A 25,100-nucleotide genomic window follows, 5' to 3' on the forward strand; every position below is an offset into this window, starting at 1 on the left:
ACTGGCTTTCATGTTGTGTCTTTGTATACTGCCTAGAGGATTTAAAATACAAATTTTACAATTTACAAATGCTTTTAAAATAAACGCGTGTGTTTCAGTGCCTACATGCCATGGATATCCAAGTGATGATACAGTTTCTGCCTGTGGTCCTTACGCAACTCTTTAGAGTCCTCACCACCCGGACACAAGAGGAAGAAATTGCTGTCAACTGTACCATGTAAGTTTTTGGTGATAGTATACTGTTTGTCATAGATCAGTGAAGCCATAATCCCAAGCTTTGAGAAACCCACATTGTTAGAGTCTGCAGCAGAGTCAGTGGGTGGGGCTTGCTGCCTTTCACGTCTCCCTCGAATGCAACCCCATGGATTGGCAACTGATGGGGACATTTTTGTGGTGGGGGTGGGAGGAGCCAAAAAGACATCTTGGCTGATGGAGGTGGTCTTGCTGCCTCACCTCTCCCCCAGGAGAGAACTTGGGAGTGTACTTACCCAATAAGTAGGTGGAGCTGCTTTTCCAGAAGGAACACGCAGAAGCGGCCCTCCTTCGCAGATCCTGCCTCACATTCAAACTTGCTGTTCTTCCTCAGGGTTCTCCTCCATATTGTGTCCAGATGCCACGAGGAAGGCCTTGACCATTACTTGAGGGCTTTCATAAAGGTAAGTGCTGGCTGCGGTTCTTAGGTTCTTATAAGAGGATTAAACAAATTTGTGGAGGAGAGCACCATCAATGACTGCTCTCTGCCTCCACAGTTGGGAGCAGTAGTGCTTCTGAATGGCAGATTCTGGAAGACACAGGAGCAGAGAGGGCTCTTGTGCTCAAGTTCTGCTTTTGGGTTTCCCATTGGGGCATCTGGGTGGCCACTGTGAGAATAGGATGCTGGACTGGTTGGAATGCAGTCCATTCTTAGGTCCATGTGTTCTCTCCTCTGTGACTGGGGAGCCCTCTCTGATGATGTGTGGCACACACTCTTTTTCAGTATTGCTTTCGGCCCGAGAAGCCTGTTGTGCCTCACTCAAAGACTACACACGAAATCTTGGCTGTCGCGATGGCAACAATTTTGAAGCAGTCGGCAGATTTCTTGGCCATCAATAAGATGCTGAAGGTGAGACAAGACAAGGCAGGATTTTATTTGCACCCACTCAGTGGAAGCTGGTTCATTAGTGTGAATGGGGCATTGCCCCACTAACCTCAGCCTGAGGGAGCACTGGCTGTTAGCTCCCTCTCCCTTAGTGTTGCCACTGTAGAACTCTGCAGAGCAGAGGCAGTTTTACGGTGGCGCAACTGGTGTGGTCACACTGCAGGCGCGCCAAAACATTGCTATAGAAGGGAGCATGAGAGGTGGGGGAGCACTGAATTTTAGCATTGCACAGGGCTCTGCTGAGATGCTGCCACGGTGCAGAGAGGAAGTGGAGGAGGAGAATGGCAAAATCAGAATGGGTTAGCTCTGCTTTTCACTGGCTTTGGCGCCACCTACTGTTGGCCTCCCTGTCTTCCACCCTACCAGCTCCAATGGGCACATCCTGCCAGTGTAACAGCTAAGGCCAGTCTGGCCAAGGGTGCTGGGCTTGATCATGAAAGATACATCCCAGCACTCATTGTGTGGCCATTGCCAATCCAGATTCTTCCAGGCTGAGAATCACTGTGATTTGCTCTTGCTTAGTGAATTTATCTCTGTGTTTCTCCTGGTTTATTCCAGTATTCGTGGTTTTTCTTTGAAGCTCTGGCCAAGTCAATGGCTATGTACCTCCTGGATGAGAACAAGATTAAGGTAAAGACAAAAGCAGCCGCTTCAGGGCTAGGAGGAGGTGCTCAGCAAACGTAGTGCAATTATGCTTCCTCTGGCTCCACATCACAAATCTTCCTCCCAACATAAATGACAACTAGAAATATTGGGGAGAGATGCGACTTTAGTTACATTATTTTTAGGGCTGCAGCATCTCATCTTTAAATCAGGTAGATTAATCAGTTAATGCTTTGGATCAACTAGAAAGGTGTCTCCCACTTTTATATAGATAGATAGATGATAGATAGATGATAGATGATAGATGATAGATAGATAGATAGATAGATAGATAGATAGATGATAGATAGATAGATAGATAGATAGATAGATAGATAGATAGATAGATGATAGATAGATAGATAGATGATAGATGATAGATGATAGATGATAGATAGATAGATAGATAGAGATAGATAGATGATAGATATAAAACCAAGTATATTTAAATGGAAGTCATTCTGTGGGAAGTGTCATGCACACTGAGTCAGATCATGGCTCCATCTTGCTCAGTATTGCCCACACTGACTGGCAGCCGTACCTGAAGAGGAAGGAGGTTGAGCCTGGAACCCTCTGCATGCAAAGCAGTTACTCTAATGCCTTCTAAGGCAAAAGCTGCTAAGACGTATCCCTGCAGCATTGAAGGAAGGATTCTTACTGCTTCAGGACTACCGTTTTAACCTATATGCCAGAGCTGAGGAACCCGTTGCCCTTCAGATGTTGCTGGACTCCAGTCCCATCAGCCCCTACCAGCATCTCCAGTGGTTAGGGATAATGGGAACGGCAGTCCAGCAACATCCTGAGGGCCGTAGGCTCCTCACCCTGCCTTACAAAAATTGATTTGGTCCACTTTATTGACGGGTACAGCTCATGGTTATTATATTTGTTCAGGATTGCCCCAATATTACACCATGGTAAAAAGGAGGGGAGTGCTAATTAAAATTTCAATATATTTTACAAACAAACTTAAAAACAAAGCAGCCTGGGAAAACCAAAAACACAAAAGAACCAATTTTGAAAAAGTGGATACTATTGGTGAAAGTCAGTAGTGGTATATTGGTTAGAGCATTGGGCTGGGACCTGGGAGACCAGGGGTCAAATCCCTAACTCACACATTAAGTTAATTGGCTGACCTTGGGCCAATCACTCGCTCCCAACCTAACCTACCTCACAGGGCTGTTGTGAGGAAGAAATGGGGAGGAGGAGAACTGTGTATGCTGCCTTGAGCTCTTTGGAGGAAAGGGGGGGGGGGATAAATGCAGTAAGTTATGCATCTTATCCTGCAAATGATAAAATGGTGCTCCCAGCCTCTTCCCAATCTTTTCCTTGTTCTCATTGAAATTGTGCCGCTTCAGCTCCCCAGGGTCCAGCGGTTCCCAGAGTCCTACAACCACGCCTTGCACTCTCTGCTCCTCGCCATCATCCCTCACGTGAACATTCGCTACAGTGAGATTACAGAGGAGTCCAGAAATGTCAATTTCAGCTTGGCCAACTTCCTGAAGGTTGGTAGTTTCTTTTGCTCTTTCCGTCCCCCTCAAATCCATACACACACACACACACACACACACACACACACACACACACACACACTATGAAAACAATAACTAAGAATAACATCTTTGACCATGTCTGAGGTGCAATCAAATCTGGAATACTGTGTTCAGCTTTTGGGCATCCCTGCTCATAAAAAAGAAAATGGTTGTAGCAGACTAAATTCTACTCAAGTGAAGACTCATTGAAATTAATCAGCCTAAGTTAGTTATGGTCATTAGTTTCAATGGGTCTGCACTAATTATTGTTGGATACGAACCAGAAATTTTTGAATTGGAAAAGGTGCAGAAAAAGGGCAACCCAAACTGATGAAAGGGTTCAAACAAGTTCCTTATGGAAAGAAACTCTAAGCCTTGGGGGTTTTAGTTTGTGGGGAGCAATTCATGAAGGAGTCAGGGATCAGCGTTGCCCAGGCTTGGAATCTGGAGTCTCTTTAGAGGAGGAGCAAAGGGAGCGGGATCATGTAACAGAGGCCCACAACACCAGTAACCCCTGAGTAGTTGTCAGAAGGACCCCCCCCCCATTCCAGCAATGGTCTCTGCACCAGTTCCCTGGGTCCTTGGCTTGCTGTTGAGCACCACACCCACCTACCCACCCACCCACTCACTCACTCACTCCAGGGACTCGAGAGAGACTGTGTGCCAAGCAGGATCTTCAGGGCATGCAAAACTAGCCTCACATGAGTCTAGTTGGAAGGAGAGGAAGCACATGTAATAACCTCCTGGGCCCAGCTGAAGGCCCAGGAAGGGGTGGATCCTCTAGATCTCACATATCTGAATGGAATAACTGCTGAAGCAATAGCTCGTTTAGAGTTCCACAGTGTAGCCTTTCCTTAATAGCCAGGGTATGTGTGACAGATGTGTATTAAATTATGGCCAGGGCTGTAGCGAGGGGGTGGTGAGGTGGGCCCCTGCCAGGGGTTCAGGCAATGTGGGGGGGTGGCGGCCAAAATTGGCTAAAAATATCTCCATATCGATTATCGATTATTGCCTCATAAGAAAGTTTTTAAATGAGGGTGAATTGAGTGGGTGCGGGGGGGGGGGTGTTGGAGGAGAGGCAGAAAGAAGAGCCAATTTGTCTGTGGCTAGGGGGCGCAATCTGGACGGTTCTGCCAGGGGCATAAGATGGCCTAGCTACGGCTCTCATTATGGACATTGTTGGACCTGCAGATAGGGTGAAAATTTCCTCTCTCATTATACTAGAACTCAAGTCATGCAGCACCACTTAATGTTGAGTGTGGGGGCGGTCAGGGCAGGCAGAAGAAAGCAACTGTGTGTTGCTTTGCAAAACATTTGCAAAGGATACTGAGAAGCTGCATAGGACGACAATATGATAAAGGGTCTGGAAGCCAAGCCTTATGAAGAATTTTTAAGGGAGTTGGGGATGTTTAGCTTGGTGAAGAAAAGACAGAGAGGCAATAGGATAGCCATCTTCCCAACCACTTCCAAAGGTGGTCCTGTAGGGCAGAAAAAGCCAGGCCCCCTGCTTCCTCTGTCCTTGAAGGGTGCAGGTAAAGGGCCTATGGGCGGCTAGTAGATTCGCCTGTTTGAATCTAGCAGCTCATTATCCTCACTCCCAAGATTTAAGCCCCACAGATATAAGTTCCAAGGTGCTCCAGGGAGCTTTTTTCAGGGTGTGCTGTGAAATAGGTTGGAAGCCATTTTTCTGCAGACTGTGACAGAGCACATTCTTTTCTTTTCTTTTTATCTTCTGCAGCGATGCTTGACATTCATGGACCGGGGATTTATTTTCAACTTGATCAATGACTACATTTCTGGATTCAGCCCCAAAGACCCAAAGGTAACATGGCCAGACTTGTGGAGGCAAGAAGATGATTAGTGTCACAGATTAGTGTGCATTAATACTACGTTTGTGGTTTTTGTTTATTTCCTCCTCCGCATCTAGCTGTTGCTGGAATACAAGTTTGAATTCCTGCAGACAATCTGTAACCACGAGCACTACATTCCATTAAATTTGCCAATGACCTTTGCCAAACCGAAACTTCAGAGAGGCCAAGGTAAGTCCTCAGCTGAGTGGCTTAAAAGGCTGATATTTAGTTATTATTGATCCATCATAACTTTTGTGCATTCTGCAACTCCTAAGCACTCAGGGAGGGGGCAGACATCATTTTAACACTTCCATCACAGGAAGGCTTCAAACACTAAAAATAATATTGTGGTTCTTTAAAAGACTAACACAATTATTACAGCATGAGCATCTGTGGGCTACAGTCCTCTTCGTCAAAAGCAAAGCATGGAATTAACTCCAAAACACAGTCTTACTAACCCTAATACCAACTAACCTTTTGAAACCCACTAAAACCCTTTGCCGCACCTCACATTCCTAAAGAGTTTAGAATGTATAGACACTTGCACACGCAACTCATTTGCAAAAGTTTCCTTCATTGTGATGTACAGAAACATGGTCCTCAGTGCATCAGAAGCGGTTCAGTCATGCTGGCCACATGACCCGGAAAGCTGTCTGGAGAAATGCCAGGTCCTTTGGCCTGAAAAGCGAGATGAGTGCCACAACCCCATAGTCACCTTTGACGGGCTTAACCATCCAGGGGTCCTTTACCTTTACAGAAACACAAGGCATTGCCTGCCTGTTTTTCACCAGAAAGCTCTGGGGCACCTGAGCTGATCCACAGGCCTGTAGATCTCATTTTGAGGTTGCTTCTTCAAGATCCTTTGGGATTCAGCTTACTTCAAAAACCTCCTGTGTCCGTTTGGGTTGCACGGTATATGTACCGTGTTAATTGAAAACTGACTATATATATTATTGATTCCTTTTTGTTTCCCTTTTACACATTAATTAGATTTCTTTTCCATGGTTCTGGAACGGTTCACTTCAGTAGGTACATCTGGGGTAGGGCTGGGTTTGGGAAATCCCTGCTGGGAAGCTTCATGACAAATCAACTGCAACATCAAATCAGCCGGTAAATTTTTTGAAAACACTGCCATGCAGCCAATGCTTCTTAAACTGATCAGCTTGTTTTTCACACCCAATGCATTTCAGTTAAAAGCATGCAGGATTGATTCTTAAGCCAACTAACTCAGTTTCTGACAACTGCTTTCTGCTTTTGCTGAATCCAAGATAATGCTGAGCTGGCCCATCTGGGGCAGCAAGTTTCCCCTCTCTGTAAACGGCACCCTGTAGAGCTTCAGGATTTCAGGGTTATGAGGGTGCATATCTAGGTCACTGTTGGGTGACTCTTAACAAAAGCACAGAACGGATAGCAACATTAACTTTTCGTGGACTAACTTCTGTGTTCCAAAAGAGTTGCCATAAACATCCAAACTGCTCATGGATCACCATGCAACTTTTATCCTTGACCTCAGGCCTTGGCCATAGAGGTTGGATTAGAGGTTGTATGCTCCAGTTCGCTCTTGCTCAGGAGATAATGATAAATAATAATAATAATAATAATATTTATTTATTTATTTATTTATTTATTTAGTAAATTATTTATTTAATAAATTAATACATTATTTAATTTATTATTTATACCCTGCCCACTCTGGGTGGCTTCCAACAAAAGATTTAAAATACATTAAAACATCAGTCATTAAAAACTTCCCTGAACAGGGCTGCCTTCAGATGACTTCTAAATGTCATATAGTTGTTTATTTCTTTGACATCTGATGGGAGGGCATTCCACAGGGCGGGCGCCACTACCGAGAAGTATTCAGGAAGAAGTTCACATAGGCCAAGCCATCAAATAGAGTGCACATTTTTCAACCCATTAAGGACAATATAATTGCTGCTGGTGGTTGTGGGAGGGTTTGTACCCCACTACTAGATCATGTGTTTTGCATCTAGAACAGGGGTCAGCAACCTTTTCCAGCTGTGGGCTGGTCCATCGTCCCTCAGACCATGTGGTGGGCCACACTATATTTGGGGGGGGCGCGCGCAGATAAATGAATTTCTATGCCCCACAAATAACCCAGAGATGCATTTCAAATAAAAGCACACATTCTACTCATGTAAAAACACCAGGCAGGCCCCACAAATAACCCAGAGATGCGTTTTAAATAAAAGCACACATTCTACTCATGTAAAAACACCAGGCAGGCCCCACAAATAACCCAGAGATGCATTTTAAATAAAAACACACATTCCACTCATGTAAAAACACGTGGATTCCTAGACCATCCGTGGGCCGGACTGAGAAGGCGATTGAGCCGCATCCGGCCCACGGGCCTTAGGTTGCCTACCCCTAATCTAGAAGGTCCCAGGTTCAGTCCCCAGCATTAAAGGGAGCAACTTGCAGAGGTTTGAGGGAAACCCTGCACCAAACCCTAGAGAGAAAATAATGAGCTAGGTGCACTTAGCATAAGGCAGATTCAACATGACGGGGAAGGACATTGTCTCAGTAGTGGTGTTTCTGGCACTGGAAGTCAGGTTCCGAGGTCTTGCGAGGCACCAGAAGTTGCACTGGGGGCCCTGCAGTGTGGGTGCTGAGCACCTACAAGAAAATTTTGGCAGGTGCTTGGACCCCCAGGGCCCACTGTAGTTTGGCACACGTGCACACGCACATAATGATTCACAGTATATTGCCAGGTCAAGTACTGTGAAACCAATATTGTAATATGGACTTCAAACTGGTTTTGGACAGTATATCATCCAGCCCTAATCATTGCCACCAGGCACAAATAAACCTGAGCAGTAGAGAAATAAAACTAAAAGAGGAAAGCTAGGATAAACATATGTTCTTAAGAGGCTCTTAATGGTTATTAATGTTGCTGCCTTGCTAATGGCCCAAGGGAGGGCATTCCTGATGCCGGCTGCTCTCTCCAAGAAGGCCGGCTTCCAGATAATTCACTGAAATCCACTTGTCATGAAACAACTAGCAGGATCTCCTCAGATGATCTTCAAGACCTCCCACAGGAGGCAGGGATGTCATTAAAAGGGGATTAGACAATTCATGGAAGACAAGGCTATTGATGGTTAATAGCCATGATGTCTATGCTCTGCCTCCACACTGGGAGGCAGTGATGCTTCTGAAGACCAGTTGCTGGAAACCACAGAAGCTGCTCTTGTGCTCAAATCCTTTTTGCAGGTTTTCCCACTGGGGCACCTGGTTGGCCACTATGAGAACACGGTTGTTGTTAATTACTATTTACTTACTTACTTACTTACTTACTTACTGCCATTCAACTCAAGATCCCAGGGTAGATTACAACATTTGACCACTGTGAGAATAGGATGCTGGACTTGATGGGTTATTATCCTGATTGAGCAGGCTCTTCTTAATTTTTTAAGTTCTCATGTTCCTACCATGCCAACTCATGGTGCTGTCTCCATCACCCACTCACCTTCACTTGACTTGCTTACTTCCTAGGCCCCTTCATCTTTCCTTGGGCCTTTCTGCCTGTCATAACGAGATCCGCACAAACTAGCCAACAGCAGCCAGAGTCCCTCCTGCTTGCCTTATTCCCCTGTGTGACCCACATGGCAGCTCAGCCCGTTGCCTTGAGAGGCTGCATTGCCATCGCTGCCACCCAAGCCCTTGACGCACTGCAGTCACAGAAAGTGAAACATGGCCCTTGTTTTTCATTTCCACGGCAGATGCAAACCTTGAATACAGCTTGTCTGATGAATATTGCCGCCACCACTACTTAGTGGGCTTGCTCCTGAGAGAGACGTCTATGGCTCTGCATGACAACTACGACATCAGATCCATGGCCATCAGCATCTTGAAGAGCCTTCTGATAAAACACGCTTTTGACAACAGATACCAGCATAAGGTATAGTGATATTGAGTGATGGTGTATTCCAGTGGTGGGAAAACTCAGGCCCTCAAGGCTTCTCTCTCCAGCCCTCAAAACTCTCTCCAGGCTACACTCCTCACTGGGGCTGCTTCTCATGCTCCTTGAGTGGTTTTGCCAGGCTGGGAAGTGTCCATGGGCTACGATTATGTCTTTTGCTTGCCTGAAGGAAGGAAGGAAGAGGTGTGTGAGCGTGTGTGTTTAGAAACTAGCCACTGGCACAAAGGAAACATTTGCCTCTGTGGCTGTGCCCACTTTGGCTTTTGGTTTCTGCCCACTCTTAGCATGTGGCCCTTGGAAGGTTTCCAGGAAGGGAATGTGATCCTAGGGCCAAAAAAGGATCCCCATGCCTGGTGAAGCCAGCTCTATTTTGTCCGCCTCAGAAGCTGCCTCTGAACCCATTTTAGTGCATAACCAGGTTCTTGGTCGCATTTGTGAGAAGGGAAGAGGAAAGGAGGAGTTTTCTTGGAAGGCAGAGACCTGGCCTGGCTTCCACTATCAGGCATCATATCCACTTTCCCTGCCTCTAGGTCAGGGGTCAGCAAGGTTTACCTTACCTGGGCCAGTTCATTGCAGCAGAGATCCCTCTGTGGGCCAGACCACGCACATGCGTGATTTCTGACATCTGCATCCACGCAGATGTGATTTCCGATGCCGCGGAAGTGAGTCCCTGCACCGCACTTCGCCAGTTTAGCACAGCGCACGGGGACTTGCTGAGTGGGAAACTCGGTTCAGGGGCGGCTCATGGGCCGGTTAAATGACCCCCGGCCAACGGGCCTTAGGTTGCCGACCCCTGCTCTAGGTGTCCCAGGTTCCATCGCTGGGGAAAAACAAGGTCTGATGGAGGCCGCCTGTCACCAGAGCATAACTCCTGTACTCAAAAGTTACCACTAGCTACCAGGCCAGGCTTATTAATTTACAAGGCCTTGACAGTCTGGGTCCAGGATGCTTCAAGGACTGCTTGATTCATAATATCCCTGCCTGAGGCTTTTGGGGGAGTCACTGTTAATGGTCCCCCATGGCTCAGATGCCCAGTTGAGCAGTCAGCCCCTGGTGAAAATGGACTTGGGGTCAGCACTGAATTAAAGTTTGTCCCCAACTGCAACCCTGACTGAAAATCAGCTCTACTCAGGAACTCCCAGGCAGTTTTGGGGTAGCACAACCTGTGTGGTTGGGCTGGGTGCCCCCCTACAGGGGTGTAAGAGACTGGTGGGCACTGAATTTTAGCATCACACAGAGTGCCACTGAAATTTGAGAGCCCAAAGTCAACCCCTCCTTATTTCTTTACAAAGTGGGGCATGTGGTCAGCCCTGAATTTAAATTCAGCACCAAGTGGGGTCCTACTTTTGGCAGGAATTTTCAGTTCAACCACAACTGCAAAAAATAATAATCCTTCCTTTGCAGTCCCAGCTTAAATTCAGGCCAGGTCTGCAAAGGAAAAACAGATTTCTCTTTTGAAGTTTGAATCACCTGATGTTATGCAGTATGAGGTGATCAGTGCTGCCCCCCTGCCTGCTTGATGGTGCTAAGCCAGCAGAAGCCTCTTTACAGTCCTTGTGGAATTGACTGGAGTTGTCAAGCGTGCTCAAATTGCCCACTTGATTGCACTCCCAGATATGAACTTCTTATTGTTTCATAAGGCTCTTGGGCTTATGTTTTCTCTCTAGACAGGACCCAGCAGCTTTCATTGCAAGTGCTGACAGTGTCACTTTCAGGCTTTTCCAGTCCTCACCAGCTGGGGCTTCACCCACTGGTAGCCCATGTTGCTGGCAAATGTGGGACCAGGCTTCCCACACTGAGTCCCAGGAAGGCATGGTGGTGGTAGGAAATTTCCAGGGAATGGAAATTTCCTTGGGGGTGGGGAATCACACTTCCCATGCTAGCAATGTGTTAGGGTTGAAAATCTTTCAGGCGCTGCTGTCTGTTCTGTAGAGAAAGCCGACCATGGCAAACTACCCAAAATGGTCTTTGCAAGAAGATTTGTAGCCTTGAGTATCTGGGGAGCTTAACCCCTTCCTACTCTGGAGTCCAGGGGTATCTAGAGCTGCTTCTTGACCACTTGGAGCACGTTTATCTTCTCCCCGGTTCCAGCTTCAGAAGTCATTGCTACCAGGACTGTCCATCACCAAACCCTCAGTCGCTGCTGTCATGATCTCCCTTGAGGGCTGTCTGGCTTCCTCCAGTTCTGCACGTACCAAATTCAGTGTCCTGCATAGAAATTGGACTCGTGGGAAACCTTTTTCTGGTTTTTTTTTAGAAGTTGGGCTCATGGGAACCTGCTTTTATTTTCCTTCAAGAAAAAAGCTTATTCCCAGGTCTTGCAGTTGCAGAGTTAGTATTGGAAAATGCAAACACCCCCAAAGTGGTTTTTTCTTTCTCTTTCTTTCTTTCTTTCTTTACATACATTTTTGTATTGAGTTTCCACTTAAGAACACAGTTTCCCTGATAAAAGGCAATTCAGTGTTCTCACTAATAGATTCATCTTTATACACAATTTCCCCTAATTTATGCATTTTTGTAAACACTGTTTGTTTGGAGAACCAAATTGAGAAATTCAAGTAAGTGCAAATCCTGAAGGACAGCCATACTTCAATTTGCATATTGTTTTGAGAAGTGCAGCTTTAGTAGATCTGCCTTTGGGTGTGAGCTGAATTGGACATCTCCCACATTTCAATTCCCTACCCTACCTTGCTGATACATTTTTTAAAACCTGCATGTCAGATGACAAGACCCATTGAAACACCAGGCAAAAACAGTCCTGTATAAGCAGCCCTTTGGCTCTCAACTATCTGTGGCCTTTTAGAAGCGTGTGTGATGTTTATGATGTATTTCTTCCTCCCCCACCCCTTGGTCTTAATGTCTCTGTGGTGGGGAGGGGTGTTTTCTGCCTGGTTGTAAGTCGCTTTGGGTTTCGCTGGGCAAGATAATAGAATCAAAGGAATGTGGACCTGGAAAGTACCCCCAAGGGCCATCTAGTCCAACCCCCTTGCAATGCAAGAATCACAGCTAATGATGGTGAAGGGATAAAATAAATAAATGAATACAACTACAGGTGGAGACACTTGTCCCCAAACCTCCACTCCCACCAGCCAGGTAGCTTAGTCAGTAGAGCATGAGACTCTTAATCTCAGGGTCCTGGATCCATGCCCCATATTGGACAAAAATATTATTGCATTTGCAAGGATTGGATTAGATGACCCTTGCAGTCCCTTCCAGCTCTCTTATTCTGTGATTCTGTGGTCCCACTCCTGTATCTTTAACAGCAACAATGGCATGCAGAAGTTTAACAGGTGAAGCTGCTCATGGCTTGGCTCCATCAATAAAGTGACTAACAAATGTTATAAATAAATAAAACAAGGAAATATACGTCACAGCTAGCTTGGCCCTTAGTTATCGTTTCTCTCTTGCAGAACCAGCAGGCCAAAATAGCTCTGCTGTACTTGCCCTTGGCTGGACTTCTTCTGGAGAACATCCAGCGGCTGGCCGGCCGGGACACCCTGTACTCTGGCAGCACCATGTCAAATTCTGTGAGTAATTTTGTAGTAAAAATGACTTGCATTTCCCTCAAGCTAATGGAGAATGTCTGCTTTTAGCTCTGTTTACAAACAGTACAGTTGCTTTGTAAGGGTGCATGAGAAGGCCAGTGGTGAACATGCTTTCCTGCAAGAACCTCCTTGAACGACCTTCCCCTCTGTTGCACATCCATGGCAGGAGTGCTCGTGGGTCTGGCAGGGCTGCAGCCACCCTTCATGCTCCTGCTGAGTGCAAAGTTCTGCAAGTTATTTCTAAGTGCATCTGGGGGTCTCTTTGAGACCAGGAACCCTTCATTACAGAAGGGCTAGGGTTCAGTGGCTTTGCCTGCAGAAGGTCCCAGGCTGGCATTTCCCAAGCAGGGCTGGTGTTTGTCCCCTGCCTGAAACCCAGGAGAGCCACTGCCAGTCAGCGTAGACCAATGGTCTGACTCAGTGCTAGGCTGTGTTATCAGGGTTCCCACTGGCAAGGAGGTGTCTAGAAACCCTGTTCAGACCTTTCCTATTCAACATGGAAGGTCAGAGGGTGGAGCAGTTGTAGCCGACGTTCCTGGGGATAGTGGAGGAGTGGCAGTTGCATGTGACTCTGGCCCCTGTACTCATGTGGCCCTTCTGTCTTCAGACACAACTTCTGAACAGGGCTTGAGAGCCAAGCAAATGTCATCCAGAGCAGCATGAGCAAGAAACTGGGCTCAGAGTGGAGCTATTACACTAACAGCAGCTGTGTTATTCAGAATTGCCTGGGGCTATGCACTCCAGCTCTGCCAATTTACAAGAGAAATAGAAGCAACCCAAAAAGCTCTTGGGTTAAAAGTTGTTGTTGTTGTCAAAACAACATAGGAAGAGTTCACTTTATCATCTTCCAGCACCAGCAATGTGGGAAGTGTGCACATTAATTGGAAGGGAGGCAGAACATCAGAAGAACTTTGCTGGCCATCTGGCCCATCATGCTGCAGTGACCTAGTTCCCTTTGGGAAGGTTAAAGGCAGAGGCAAAAGCCTTCTTCTGCTCTTCTCACTCAGCAATCCAGTCAGTCTGTGGGGTTTCCATTTCTCTGTCATGACTAATAACCCAAGATTGATGGGGTGGCGGGTTTTCTTTTGACTCTCTTCATGCTTTGGACTTGAACATGAGCCAACATCTCCTCCTCCTCCTCCTCCAAAACCTTTCCATCTTTTCATTTCCCCACCAGGCATCCAGAGATGAGTTCATGTGCAATTTCACATTGCCTTCCAACAGGTCAAGCCTAATCGTCGACAAAGATTCACGTAAGCAAGAGAGTACCGGTCTGTGGCAGTCATCCTGGGGATATAGAATTACATTTTTTTCCACCAGAGGAGGCTCCTGAGTTTGGGAAAAGGGACTGGTGTACATTGCTGTAGATACGAGCATTGGCTTCCAGATGTCAAATCCCACTTATGCTGTACATCCAGTGAATGGTCTTGAACAGCTTAAGTACTCAGCCATGCTTGGTCAGTGGCCACAGAATACTGAGTGCTTGCAAGGGGATTGACCATGTGCCCAGAGAATGGGCCACTTCACAGATGTGTAATGTGGACTTTTTCCAACTCAGAAAGAATCTTGTTTCATTTCTGGACTGAGCTGGGACGAGGCACTGCCCTGCAAACTGACTTGCAACCACCTTCTCCTCTCTTTACAGTTTATGGCACGGCTCTCCAGAATGGGCTTGCCCTGAAGAGGGAAGACTCCAAAGGATCCCTCAGCAGTGAAGGGGCAGCTGGCTCTCCGGAGCAATGCAGCACCAGTGAAAATGTAATGCCAATATTCCAGAACTATTTTAAGTAAACACACAGGAGCTCAGGCTGCAGGCTTTTCCCAGCATTGATAGAGCTATGCTGTGAATAACTTCACCTGTTTAATTTCTGCATGCTGTTAAAGGTGCAGGAGGGGGACCAGTAGAAAATGTGAGAGTGGGGGTGCAGGGAGAAGTGTCTCCATCTAGAGCTGGCTCCCATTATTATTATTATTATTATTATTATTATTATTATTATTATTACTTCCAACTCTATAATTCTATGATTCATCACCATCTATTTATTAATTAATCACCTTCTGAACCACCATTATCAAGATGATTTACACATGATGATTAGAAACAGATAAAAACACAAAAGCAGCAAGTACATTTAAAACAAGGCTAAAACCCTAACGAGTGGACACTCGTGGCAACGACTCCGTTATCCATCTCGGAAAGAACCACCTTCAGTTGCTCCCATAAAGTGCAGGTAGTGGATGTCTGTTGTATCTCAGGAAGAATGCTATTCTGCAGAACAGGGCCAGCCACACTCCCCCTGCTCCAAGTCACTGAGTTACATCTGTTGTGAACCTTGGTTCCACCTCCTGTTCTCTGCTCTGCCCTTCACCCCTCCAGGCCCAAATGGGGACCAGCCACCAAAGCTCTAGAGAATGCAGACAGTGGCTGCTGCTGCTGCTTCTGCAGTGGCTCTTGAGATTTGTAAACAACACTGCTTCCTAGCCTCCAGATGTTGCTCTAGAGCAGAGCTCCATGTTGAGCTGCAATTCTTCTGTTTTCCTTTTGTGCAACGCAGCTGCTGAGTCTGAAGCTTGAAGGGGAAGCATGTCATGAGGGGATGAGAGGGGCTTATCCCTCCTTTCCCCCTCAGCTAGGCATCACCAGAGCGGTGTCAGGGTCAGCCCTTATCAGGACTGGCTGGGGCCTGAATGGAGAGCTGGAGGGAATGTTCTCCATGGGAGTGTCTCTGAGGCCACTTGGTGGAGCTTGAGCCAGAGATGAAAGGCCCCAGGTGGGAGCCTGAGGGGAGCCTAGGCACACCAAAGGGCCCTCTCTGTAGAAGGACAGCCCCCTTGTATTTATACCAGGCCTGGCCAGTCCACTGGCTCCATATTGTTCTCCAAACAATAACAGGGGCCCATGTTTCCATGCTTACCCCCTTCCGTGCCTGAAAAAGGGGTTTGAGCCTTGAATGCACACCACCCCAAGTAGCTCACTAGACTAGGACTCTGCCTCAGCCCTTGAGTCCATTTCAAGCCCTAAAATCTAAACAATGTGACAGATCCATGTGGCTAGTCTTCTGGGACTTCATTACTAACAACCTTTTTTCTTTTCTTTCTTTCTGTCTTTCTTGTTCCAATTTTGGCATGTGATGATTAAAACAGATGCGGAGAAGTTCTACACGCAGCAGCATCTCCCAGTTCGGGCGGTTGGACCAGTACGAGATCCGGAGCCTCCTCATCTGCTACCTTTACATCATTAAAATGGTTTCTGAAGGTCAGTTGCTCTGCTGTGTCCAAGAAGGGTATCTTGGCCTTTCCCAGTGTCACTGCAACACGGGTGGGCCACTTAGTGATTTTTCTGCCTATTGCAGCAAATGTAATATGTTGTGCTGGGTGGTTTTTAATTGTATTCAATTGCTTCTTTTATTTATTACATTGTATTTTATTGCATTTCAGTTTGAATTCCATAAAATTCAAGCGATGGTGCGATAAAACACAGTGAAATTTAAAAAGCACTTAAAATGCAATTTAAAAATCAGTAAGAATATTTAATGCAGAGACACTGCAGACTACATGAATGAATCTCATTGATCACTGGTAGTCCATGGATCACAGTTTGGGAACCCCTCCTCTAAGCCAAGCCATGAGTTAACTCAGCGCACCAGCAGCATGGCAGGAAGAAGACCAAAGTGACCATGATCTACTTTCCTGGGATCCATACATTTGCTCATTAGCGTTTAGAGTCATTACAGGGCTCTGATATGTGAGTTGGCTGAAAAGTAACATTGAAGGTGACTCCTGGTTGTCGCTAGGCAAAGAACTTCAACTCAGATTGCAGTTTTGGCCAGAAAATTTAATAAAGCTCAAAGCAGTTAAAGTCTCAACAAGCTAAGCAGGCTAAGATGCTCCTCCAACAGTTGACCTCCCCCCAGAATTCCTGTCGTAAAGGAGCAGGGCAAGCACAGCATTGGTGTAGCAAGCGAGAAGCGCCTTTGCACTAGCCAAGCAGATCAGATCGCCTTCTAGTGTGTTGGGCCTGGGACATCTCTCTGCACTGGTGTCTCCACATCCTGGACAGCGGGGAGGGAAACAGCACCTGCTCAAAGTCTGTCTTGTCTTCTGCCTTGCCCTCTGCAGATGGAGACTCACTAAGAGGAGCACCCAGCAGGGGAGGGAGTTATAGAGGCAAGAAAGGAACATGAGGCAACATTGGACCAGGCTTCTCTTCAGACACCTCGCTGGGTCCCTCTCCAGGGTCCAAGTCAATGCTTGTGGCATCCTTTCAAGGAAGCTCAGAGGAAGCTCAGAGGTCCAACGGACCAGACGCATTCTGTCCCCACCCTGCTCGTTCCCTCCCCCAGATCATTCGGCTTGAGCTGCTCCCATGCCTAATCCAACTAGCCTCCCTAAGATGTCCCCATGGGGCTCATGAGTATGTCTATGTTTGAAGGCCTTACTCCTCTGACTCATGCAGGGGTGGTCACACCCCTCCACCACTCATGATAATTTCCGTTTCATGGAGGGCTCCCAGTAGTTGGTACTTGGGCTGGAGGGAGGGAGGGCACCAGGCGCCTTGAGCTGTCTTTCCTTTCTATTTCAGATACCTTGTTATCTTACTGGAACAAAATATCCCCCCAGGAACTGATGAACGTCCTCGTTCTTCTTGAGTAAGTTTTTATTTATTCATTGTTTGAGAGTCTTCATCTTAAAAAGGGAAAGGAAAAGTCGTTGGGTGCGAGAAAGTTGATATTTCCAAGTGGAAGAATTCCACCCAGACTACAAATCTCTGGGATTCCACTGGGAAATCAATGACTTGTGTCATTCCCAGTCTGGAAATCAGAGGTCTAAGTTCAGCAGTACACATGGGAGGAGGCATCAACCGATAACAGGAGTAATGATGGATCAGACTCTAATACCACCTTATTGGGAAAGGAGGAGGGGGAGGGCTGTGGTGGGGCAGCTGCAGGCATATTTAGATGACACAAACTATTGAGATCTGCTCCCATCTGAGCTCAGGCCTGTGCCCAGGACTGAGTTGACCTTGGATAGATGTCCTTTACAGGGCGAGAGGGAGTTTGCTCCTGCTTCTCTCTTGCTTTTGATACCATTGGCCATTGTATCCTCCTGCAGAGCTCCATTGAATGAAAGCTGGTGCAGTTGTGATACAGTGGTTCAAGCCCTTCCTACAGGACCAAGTCCACAGAGTAGCATTGGGAGAGGACTTTTTGGCCCCATGACGGTTTTGTTGTGGGGTGCCTCAGGGCGCTATTTTATCCTCACTGGGAGAGGCTGTTATAAGTGTTGGGGGCAAGGAGGCACTCAGCTCTATTTCTCCATAACGTTTGAATCAGGAGAGGCTGTGCAGGGCCTGGACTGAGTAGTGGGATGGATGAGAGAAAGTAATCTGAGCTTGAATCCTGGCAATACAGTGGTACTGTGGGTGAGTGGTTTCTGTGTCCAGGAAGCTGGTCAGTTGCCTGCCCTGGACAGGACCGCCCTCTTCCTGAGGGAAAGCCGCACAGATTGGGGGTGTTCCTGGGTTCAGTATTGTGCTGGAGACGCTTGTAGCCTCAGTGACCGGAAGCGTGGTAGAGCTTAACCACAGTTTGTTCTGGCACCGGTGGCTCTTCCCTTGCAATTCGTGCAGAATTCTGCAGCAGGGTTGCCAGCAGGACCTGTCAGTACATAACACCTCTGCTCAGAGCTCTGCACTGGCTGCTAATTGGCTACCAGGCCAAGTTCAACATGTCACTACTAGTATGTAAAGCCCTTAATAGCTTTGGATTAGTTTACCAGTGGGCTTGCTTTACCCACACATGTGCCCACTCGACTGCTTCAATCTGCAGAACTGGCACCAGTACAGGAGCCACATAATACTAGCTCTGGTAAGAAAGCAATCTTTCAGAGTGGCAGCACCCACTGTTGACATCAGGCAGCTGCCTTCGCCCTGCACCTCTTGAAGCACTTGTTTAAGCAAGGCTGTCCAGACATCTAGTAGTTACACCTGCCTTATTTCTTTTTAGCTACCATTGATTCTAATAATCTTTTGAATATTTTTCATACTTGTTTTTCAACAGCTTTTTATTGATAATTTCAACGTTTTATTTTATACTATTGTAAACCATGTCAAGGTGGTTGTTTTTACAGTCAAGTCGTTTATAAATTTTGCAAAATATTTTTTTCTTTTTCTTTTTTAAAAATAGCAGCACTGTAAAGCAGTTGTGGGAGGCTACCAATTTAGCAGAGGCACAGCAAGGGGGAAGGGAGGAAGAAGGAACTGCTGACAACCTCTCCCTGCTCTTTGCCTGCTCAAAATCCACCTGCCAGCTTCTTCTTTTCTTGCCCTTAGGGGAAGTGATGCAGGGCCTGTGTGTTGTTTGCAACTTCATTTAGGCAAGCTTCATTCCTGGATGCATTCATGTAAACCTGGTCCTTTTCTGTGGCCTTCAGAGGTCAATGTAAATTGGGCTGCGGAAACGTGCTGCAATCTGGCTCTGTGTGTGTTTAGCTTCTCCTGTTCTTGTGCTGCGTTTCTTTTTTAAAAAAGCAACAACAGTAGTATGGAATTGATATTTTAAATGGTTTAAAACTATATTTCCTTGTTGTGTTTTGCTACGCATTTTTATAAGCAGTGTTGTAAAAATACCTTTCTTAAAAAGCAGGTTGTAAGTATGTTACATACAACAATAAATTAATAGGCAGGAAGAAGGGGGGGGAGCGCTAAGCACCCTCCCCTGCTGAGGTTTCAGCTTTCCATCACCTGGGAAACTGCTCAGGTAGCCTCCTGGATATCCTTTAGTGGTGCCTAATGGGTGCGAAAAGAAGGAAAGTGTCCTAGTTAAGGAAGTGGGAGAAATTCGATTCAGTTCACATTTAAAAGCGAATTTACTTAATTTCTGCTTTCTGAAACAATACATGCAAACAGAAATGTAGCTGTCTTTTGAAATCTGCACTTCTCCAATGTTTGCAATGTAGTTCTCCAGCCAAATAATGTGTACAAAAATGCACCTACTGGGGTAAAATGTGCATAAAACTGCATATATTAAATTGCATTATATTAGGGGAAATAGCATTAAATGCATATGTTAAGAGCGATCAGCACTAAAATGATGCTGAATTTTTATGTGGGCCTTTTTTAAAAAATCATAAACTCTTGTGAAAATATGGGGAACTGAACCTAAGACTGGGGAAAATGGGTACTGAGAAAACAAAGATTGACAGAATTGTCCATTCCTAATCCTAATAAATGAAAATTAAAAGAGAACGAATGGAGGAAATAGAAGAGTGTCCTCATCAACCAGAATAAAGTGCTTTTAACCTCTTTACAAAAAAAGCCGATATATATATATATATATATATTTGCTTTCGTAGATTTTCACGGGTACAGGAATGCAGGTTTTGGTGTCCTCGGGTGTCTTCCCGTGTAAAAGTTGGGGTGTCTAGGCGACGTTTCGACGAGGTCTCATTCGTCATCTTCAGGCTGGAGCTTTTGGCTTCTTGTTACTGGAACAGAGCAGGATCTCAGTGTTTGAGTTCCTATAAATACTGTTGAGGGGTGTGGTGTATAGCCTCCAATGTTCTGGGCAGAGAGGAAGTTCCCAGGCTAGTGTGCCTTTTCTTCTTTTGTTCCTTAATTGCTTGAGGGATATCTTGAGTGATTTCTTGAGTGATATCCTGAGTACCACTTAGGTGGGTCATTAGGTGTGGATTAGTTGCTAAAGCCTTTGTGTCTTGACCTCTTGAACTTTGTGAAGAGTTTTTCTGAGAAGATGGCTGTACTGCATTTAGTTGTGCTCTGGCTTGGCTTCGTGTATAGGGGCGAGCTGTGGTTTTGTGGCCTGTGCCAGCCAGATCTGTGTAGGGATTGCAGGGGGGTGCAGCATCCGGAGGTGCCACCATGGTTTGGCTACTGGATGGTGTCTGTAATTTATCTGTGGAGAGGGTCTGGGTTTGGGTCTGGTGTGGTTGATTGGTGATGGCGTTCTGTGTGCCTCTGGATCTGGTGTCAGTTTTTGTGGGGAGGGCTAATTTCCAGATGTCTGGCAAGCGGGATGTGTCGTCACGCTTGTATCTGGAACTCAAACCATTTATAGGAACTCAAACACTGAGATCCTGCTCTGTTCCAGTAACAAGAAGCCGAAAGCACCAGCCTGAAGATGACGAGTGAGACCTCGTCGAAACGTCGCCTAGACACCCCAACTTTTACACGGGAAGACACCCGAGGACACCAAAACCTGCATTCCTATACCCGTGAAAATCTACGAAAGCATATATATATATATATATATATAAAATTTGTATAGCTCAGTGGTAGACCCACCTGCTTTGCATGTACAATTTTCCTGTTTCAATTCCCTCCAGACAGGGCTGGGGAAATCCTGGAGTGCTGCTGCCAGTAGGTGATACCAAGGCAAATAGATCAATGATCTGACTCAGAGCGGATGGGGAGCAAGCAGATCATCCTTCCTTTACGTTTGCTTCTTGCACATGACATTTACATGGATTTTTTTCTCCTCTCTTTAGAGTGTGTTTATTTCACTTCAGATATGTGGGGAAAAGAAACATTGCAAGGTATGATTTGAGTGATGATCTGCAGAGTTGAGGAAGTGAACCATTTCTCTCCTTCCTTCCTTCCTTCCTTCCTTCCTTCCTTCCTTCCTTCCTTTGTAATGGATAAAGCAAACTGGAAAAGCAACATTAAAATCCTAAAATCCTAGAATTGTCTCGGCAAAAGACTTGCCCCATAGAGCAGGATGCAAGATGTGGCATGGTCTCAACAAGCCAAGGTCCTCCTCAGGGAACTGGACTGGGTCCAAAATGTGACCCGGAGGCTGGGTCAAGCAACAGCTCAAGGCCAAAAGCACAGGCAAGGCACAAACACGGCACGGAGGGGGAACCAGAACCAGATGCAAGGATCAAGGAGCCGGTGGCTATTGAGCAACTGGAAGGCTCAAGAGGGAGACCTCATATACTGCAGCCCCTTAGAGCACCCCCTGTGACTAGCCCCAAATGCTAGTCATAAGGGAGCTCCACTGATTGCTTACACAGAAGCTACACATTGACACTGGGTCCATAAGCAAATGCTGCTCCATTGCATTTCGGCCAGGACCTTTTGGTACTGGCATTCTCAAGGACTGGGTGGTGGTGGCACCACCTGCTCCTCTGACAGCTCCAAGGGTTGTCCAGCAGGTCTCTCCCCGTGTGCTTGCCTCCCAGGGTTCCTCAGCACTGGTTCAATCACTGCCTGCTACTCAAGGGCATGCCTGGTTTGTCCTCTGGGGACTCTGTGTTTGGCACCAGGTAGGCATGACATGACGCAGCAAAAATCCCTCTCTCCTTTTTCAGGGTCAACGATGCTTGGCTGTCAAAGCACATGGGCACTGACCGGAAATCCCAGACGATGCCAGCCCTCCGCAGCAGAGCTGGGGCCATGCAAACCCGTCTCCAGCACTTGAGCAGCCTGGACAGCTCCTTCACCCTTAACCACAGTAGGTGTTGAGAAGATGCTGAGGGGCAAGCAGTGTGGCCACTAGCTGGACTGCAGCATCATCCTGGGAGCTTCTGTGGCTGCTATCACAGGAAAGAGGGGGCCCTGAATTTCCACCACATGTTTGGCAGCATCTTAGCTGAGCTACAGTTCCCAAAACCCTTAACAAAGACCCCTGCCTTAGACTATTTGTGTGTTTGAGAAACAACAACAGGGCAAATGCACCTAGGAGACTCCGCCTCCAGCCTCTGACTTCCATGTTACAGTTGGGAGCCCAAGTCAGGACCTTGATTCATCTGTGGATGTGCTGGGACTTGAACCCAGTTCCCACATATAGTAGCTTCAAGACATTCTCCTTTCAAACCATCAATAGCCCTTGCTAAAGCTCTCCAGAAAGCCTGGATTTAAACCCTGCCTGCAAATCCATTTCTGCTGTCTTCTACAATGAAAAAAGGCTGGAGAGCAACACCTGTCAATGCCACTTGCAGCATCCTGCTTTTCCTTCTTCACAGGTGCTGGCACATCAGAGGCGGACATTGTGCACCAGGCTTTGCTGGAGGGCAACACAGCGACAGAGGTTGCTCTCACTGTCCTGGACACCATTTCATTCTTCTCCCATTGCTTCAAGGTAAGCGTTGGGCTCTGGGCAAAGAGTTCCCTTTGCTGGCCACCCCTACTCTTGCTGCTGGGCAGGCTTCTGGTGTTGTTTTAGGAAGAGCCTGTCTCTTGGATGAGGCCAAAGAGGGGCACATCTTACCATCACTCTGTTAGCACAGGGATGCCTTGTCTTCCATCCTCCTGTGTTACTATCTTTAGCATGATGCTCAGGGACCATGCTGTCAGAAAGACTTCCTGCCCTCACTGAGGCTTCCTGTGGTGATAGAAGGGTGTCTGATTGCCTTCTATAGCAGAGAAAGTGGGCTTGCCAGCCAACGGTGCCCTGTGCAACTGGAGCATCCCCTCCCACTTGGGGTGTTTAATATTTCCCTTTGTGTTTTTGTTTTTAATGTGCTTTTTATTGAGGGGAAGAACAGGTGGTGCTTGCCTGGCATTCCTTTGCAGTTAGCCAAGGAGTCTAATGCCCTTATAAAAAAGGATAAAACAAGAGAGGAAGATTTAATTTGTGCACTAGAGATGACTTACTGGAGGGCAAGTGGCAAGGGTCTTGTGCTCCTTGTTCAAGGCAGGTCAAGAGCGCCAAAGGGGCTCTGTCCAGCCCAGCCTCCTGTTCTCACAGTGGCCACAAAGGCCCACAAACAGGACCTGAGAGCAAGAGCAGGACTCTCCCCTCTTGCAGCTTCCGGCAACTGCTGCTCAGTAAGCACTACTGCCACCAACCATGGAGGCAGAGCATGGCCATCAGGGCTAATAGCTACTGATAGCCTTATCTTCCATGGATTTGTGCAACCCTCTTTTAAAGCCATTCAAGTTGGTGGCTATCATTACATTTGGTGAGAATGAATTCCATACATGCAAAGAAGGTATTTCTTTCATCTATCCCAAATCTTCCAGCGTTCAGCTTATTTGGATGTCCATGAGTTCTGCGTAATGAGAGGGGGAGAAAAAACCTCTCTCTATCCACTTTCCCCATTTTATGCACCTGGATCATGCCCCCCCCCCACCAGTCTTACTAGCCATTCCTCCAGACAACAAAGCCACTCCTTAATCATTTTGGTTGCCCATTTTCTCAGCCTTCTCTAGTTCTCCAGTATCTTTGGTGAGGTCCAGCGACTTTCTTTCCAAATTGTTACAAGTGGCATCTTCACAGCTTTCTTCTGACCTATTAGAAACCCATGGAGTCCACTGCTCTGGGTCCTCTAACCAAACCCTTGCCAGCCTTCTAAAAGTGAGCATTGGTGGCTGATCTAGTATGCTTATGCTGCTGTTCAGATTTTAAGTTACATTTTTGTGATGTAGCAGTACCACCTTGGTTCCAGAAAATGCTGCCCCCCCAAAAAAAACCCAGATTATATTTTCTGTTACCATTTGTGGCCCCTACTCTTGTGTACTCGTTCAGCACTAATTTGGTGCAGGCATTCAGAGGTGTGTTATTTGCCTGCTCAGTCTGGGGCAAGTGCCAATAAGCTGTTTTCTGGAAACATGTGCTTGCTGTGCCAGCCCACCAAAATGAACCCTCACCCATTTTTTCCAGAACCAGCTCTTAAACAACGATGGGCACAACCCACTGATGAAAAAGGTGTTCGATATTCATATTGCCTTCCTCAAAAATGGGCAGTCAGAAGCAGCCCTTAAGCACGTCTTTGCCTCTCTGAGAGCTTTCATCAACAAGGTAGGTGAAGGAGAGTGATTCTTGATTATTGTTATTTATTTTATTTATGGACTGCTTCCCAAGAGATATCCTGAAGCAATTCACTAGATAGATGTGAACTAGCCTCTATTTACCACAGCTGATTCACCAGCTTTGTGGAGGGGTTCCTACTTTACTCCCACGTTGAGAAGTTTTGACCTATAAAGCCTTAAACAGCTCAGGACTGAAATACCTCAAGGACCACCTCTCCCCATCTGAACTCCCCAAACCCTGAGATCATCATCTGAGGCCCTTCTTGGTGTGCCTCCTCCACAAGAGGCTCAGAGGGTGGCAACAGGGCCTTTTCTGCAGGGACTTCCCATTTCTGGAATGCTCTCCCCAAGGAGGCTTGCCTGGCAACATGCTTGCATATATTTAGGAGCCAGGCAAAAAACCCTGTTTATTTTCCACCAGGACATTGGCTTTTAGCTGCCTGTGGCTTCCATCAGTGAGTGGGATATTTTAGTCCTGCCCTTTAAAACTATGAACAAGTTTGGGGTATTTCTTTATGATGGTTTTAGTGCTGTTCATTTACTGTTGTTAAGCTGCTTTGAGCTACTTTTGTCTAAAAATAAAAAGTGATTGATCAGTCTAATTCATTAACAATATCTTATAACCCCCCTTCCAATCTTATAAGCCCACTTCCACCATGATGGGCACATGATCAGCTGAAACT

The 25,100-nt window shown here is 46.5% G+C and overlaps 1 protein-coding gene across 6 annotated transcripts in view; it reads left to right on the top strand.

Moving 5' to 3' along the window:
- DOCK11 (dedicator of cytokinesis 11) overlaps nt 1-25,100 on the top strand; it is a 144,138-nt gene that overhangs the window by 89,845 nt on the left and 29,193 nt on the right. For all 6 annotated transcript variants that reach the window (XR_013391387.1, XM_077922590.1, XM_077922589.1 and 3 more), the window contains 17 exons: nt 99-217; nt 587-656; nt 977-1,102; nt 1,697-1,768; nt 3,136-3,282; nt 5,048-5,131; nt 5,237-5,348; nt 8,903-9,081; nt 12,513-12,629; nt 13,825-13,900; nt 14,293-14,405; nt 15,792-15,903; nt 17,230-17,296; nt 21,153-21,200; nt 21,975-22,117; nt 22,629-22,744; nt 24,269-24,406. Coding sequence is in view for 5 of the 6 variants with exons in the window: in XM_077922590.1 (XP_077778716.1) it covers nt 99-217; nt 587-656; nt 977-1,102; nt 1,697-1,768; nt 3,136-3,282; nt 5,048-5,131; nt 5,237-5,348; nt 8,903-9,081; nt 12,513-12,629; nt 13,825-13,900; nt 14,293-14,405; nt 15,792-15,903; nt 17,230-17,296; nt 21,153-21,200; nt 21,975-22,117; nt 22,629-22,744; nt 24,269-24,406 (1,839 nt within the window). In the remaining variant the exon portion in view is untranslated. The remainder of the gene's footprint in view (nt 1-98; nt 218-586; nt 657-976; nt 1,103-1,696; nt 1,769-3,135; nt 3,283-5,047; nt 5,132-5,236; nt 5,349-8,902; nt 9,082-12,512; nt 12,630-13,824; nt 13,901-14,292; nt 14,406-15,791; nt 15,904-17,229; nt 17,297-21,152; nt 21,201-21,974; nt 22,118-22,628; nt 22,745-24,268; nt 24,407-25,100) is intronic.

The sequence above is a fragment of the Podarcis muralis genome, chromosome Z (genome assembly GCF_964188315.1).
Source record: "Podarcis muralis chromosome Z, rPodMur119.hap1.1, whole genome shotgun sequence".
Lineage (NCBI taxonomy): Eukaryota > Metazoa > Chordata > Lepidosauria > Squamata > Lacertidae > Podarcis > Podarcis muralis.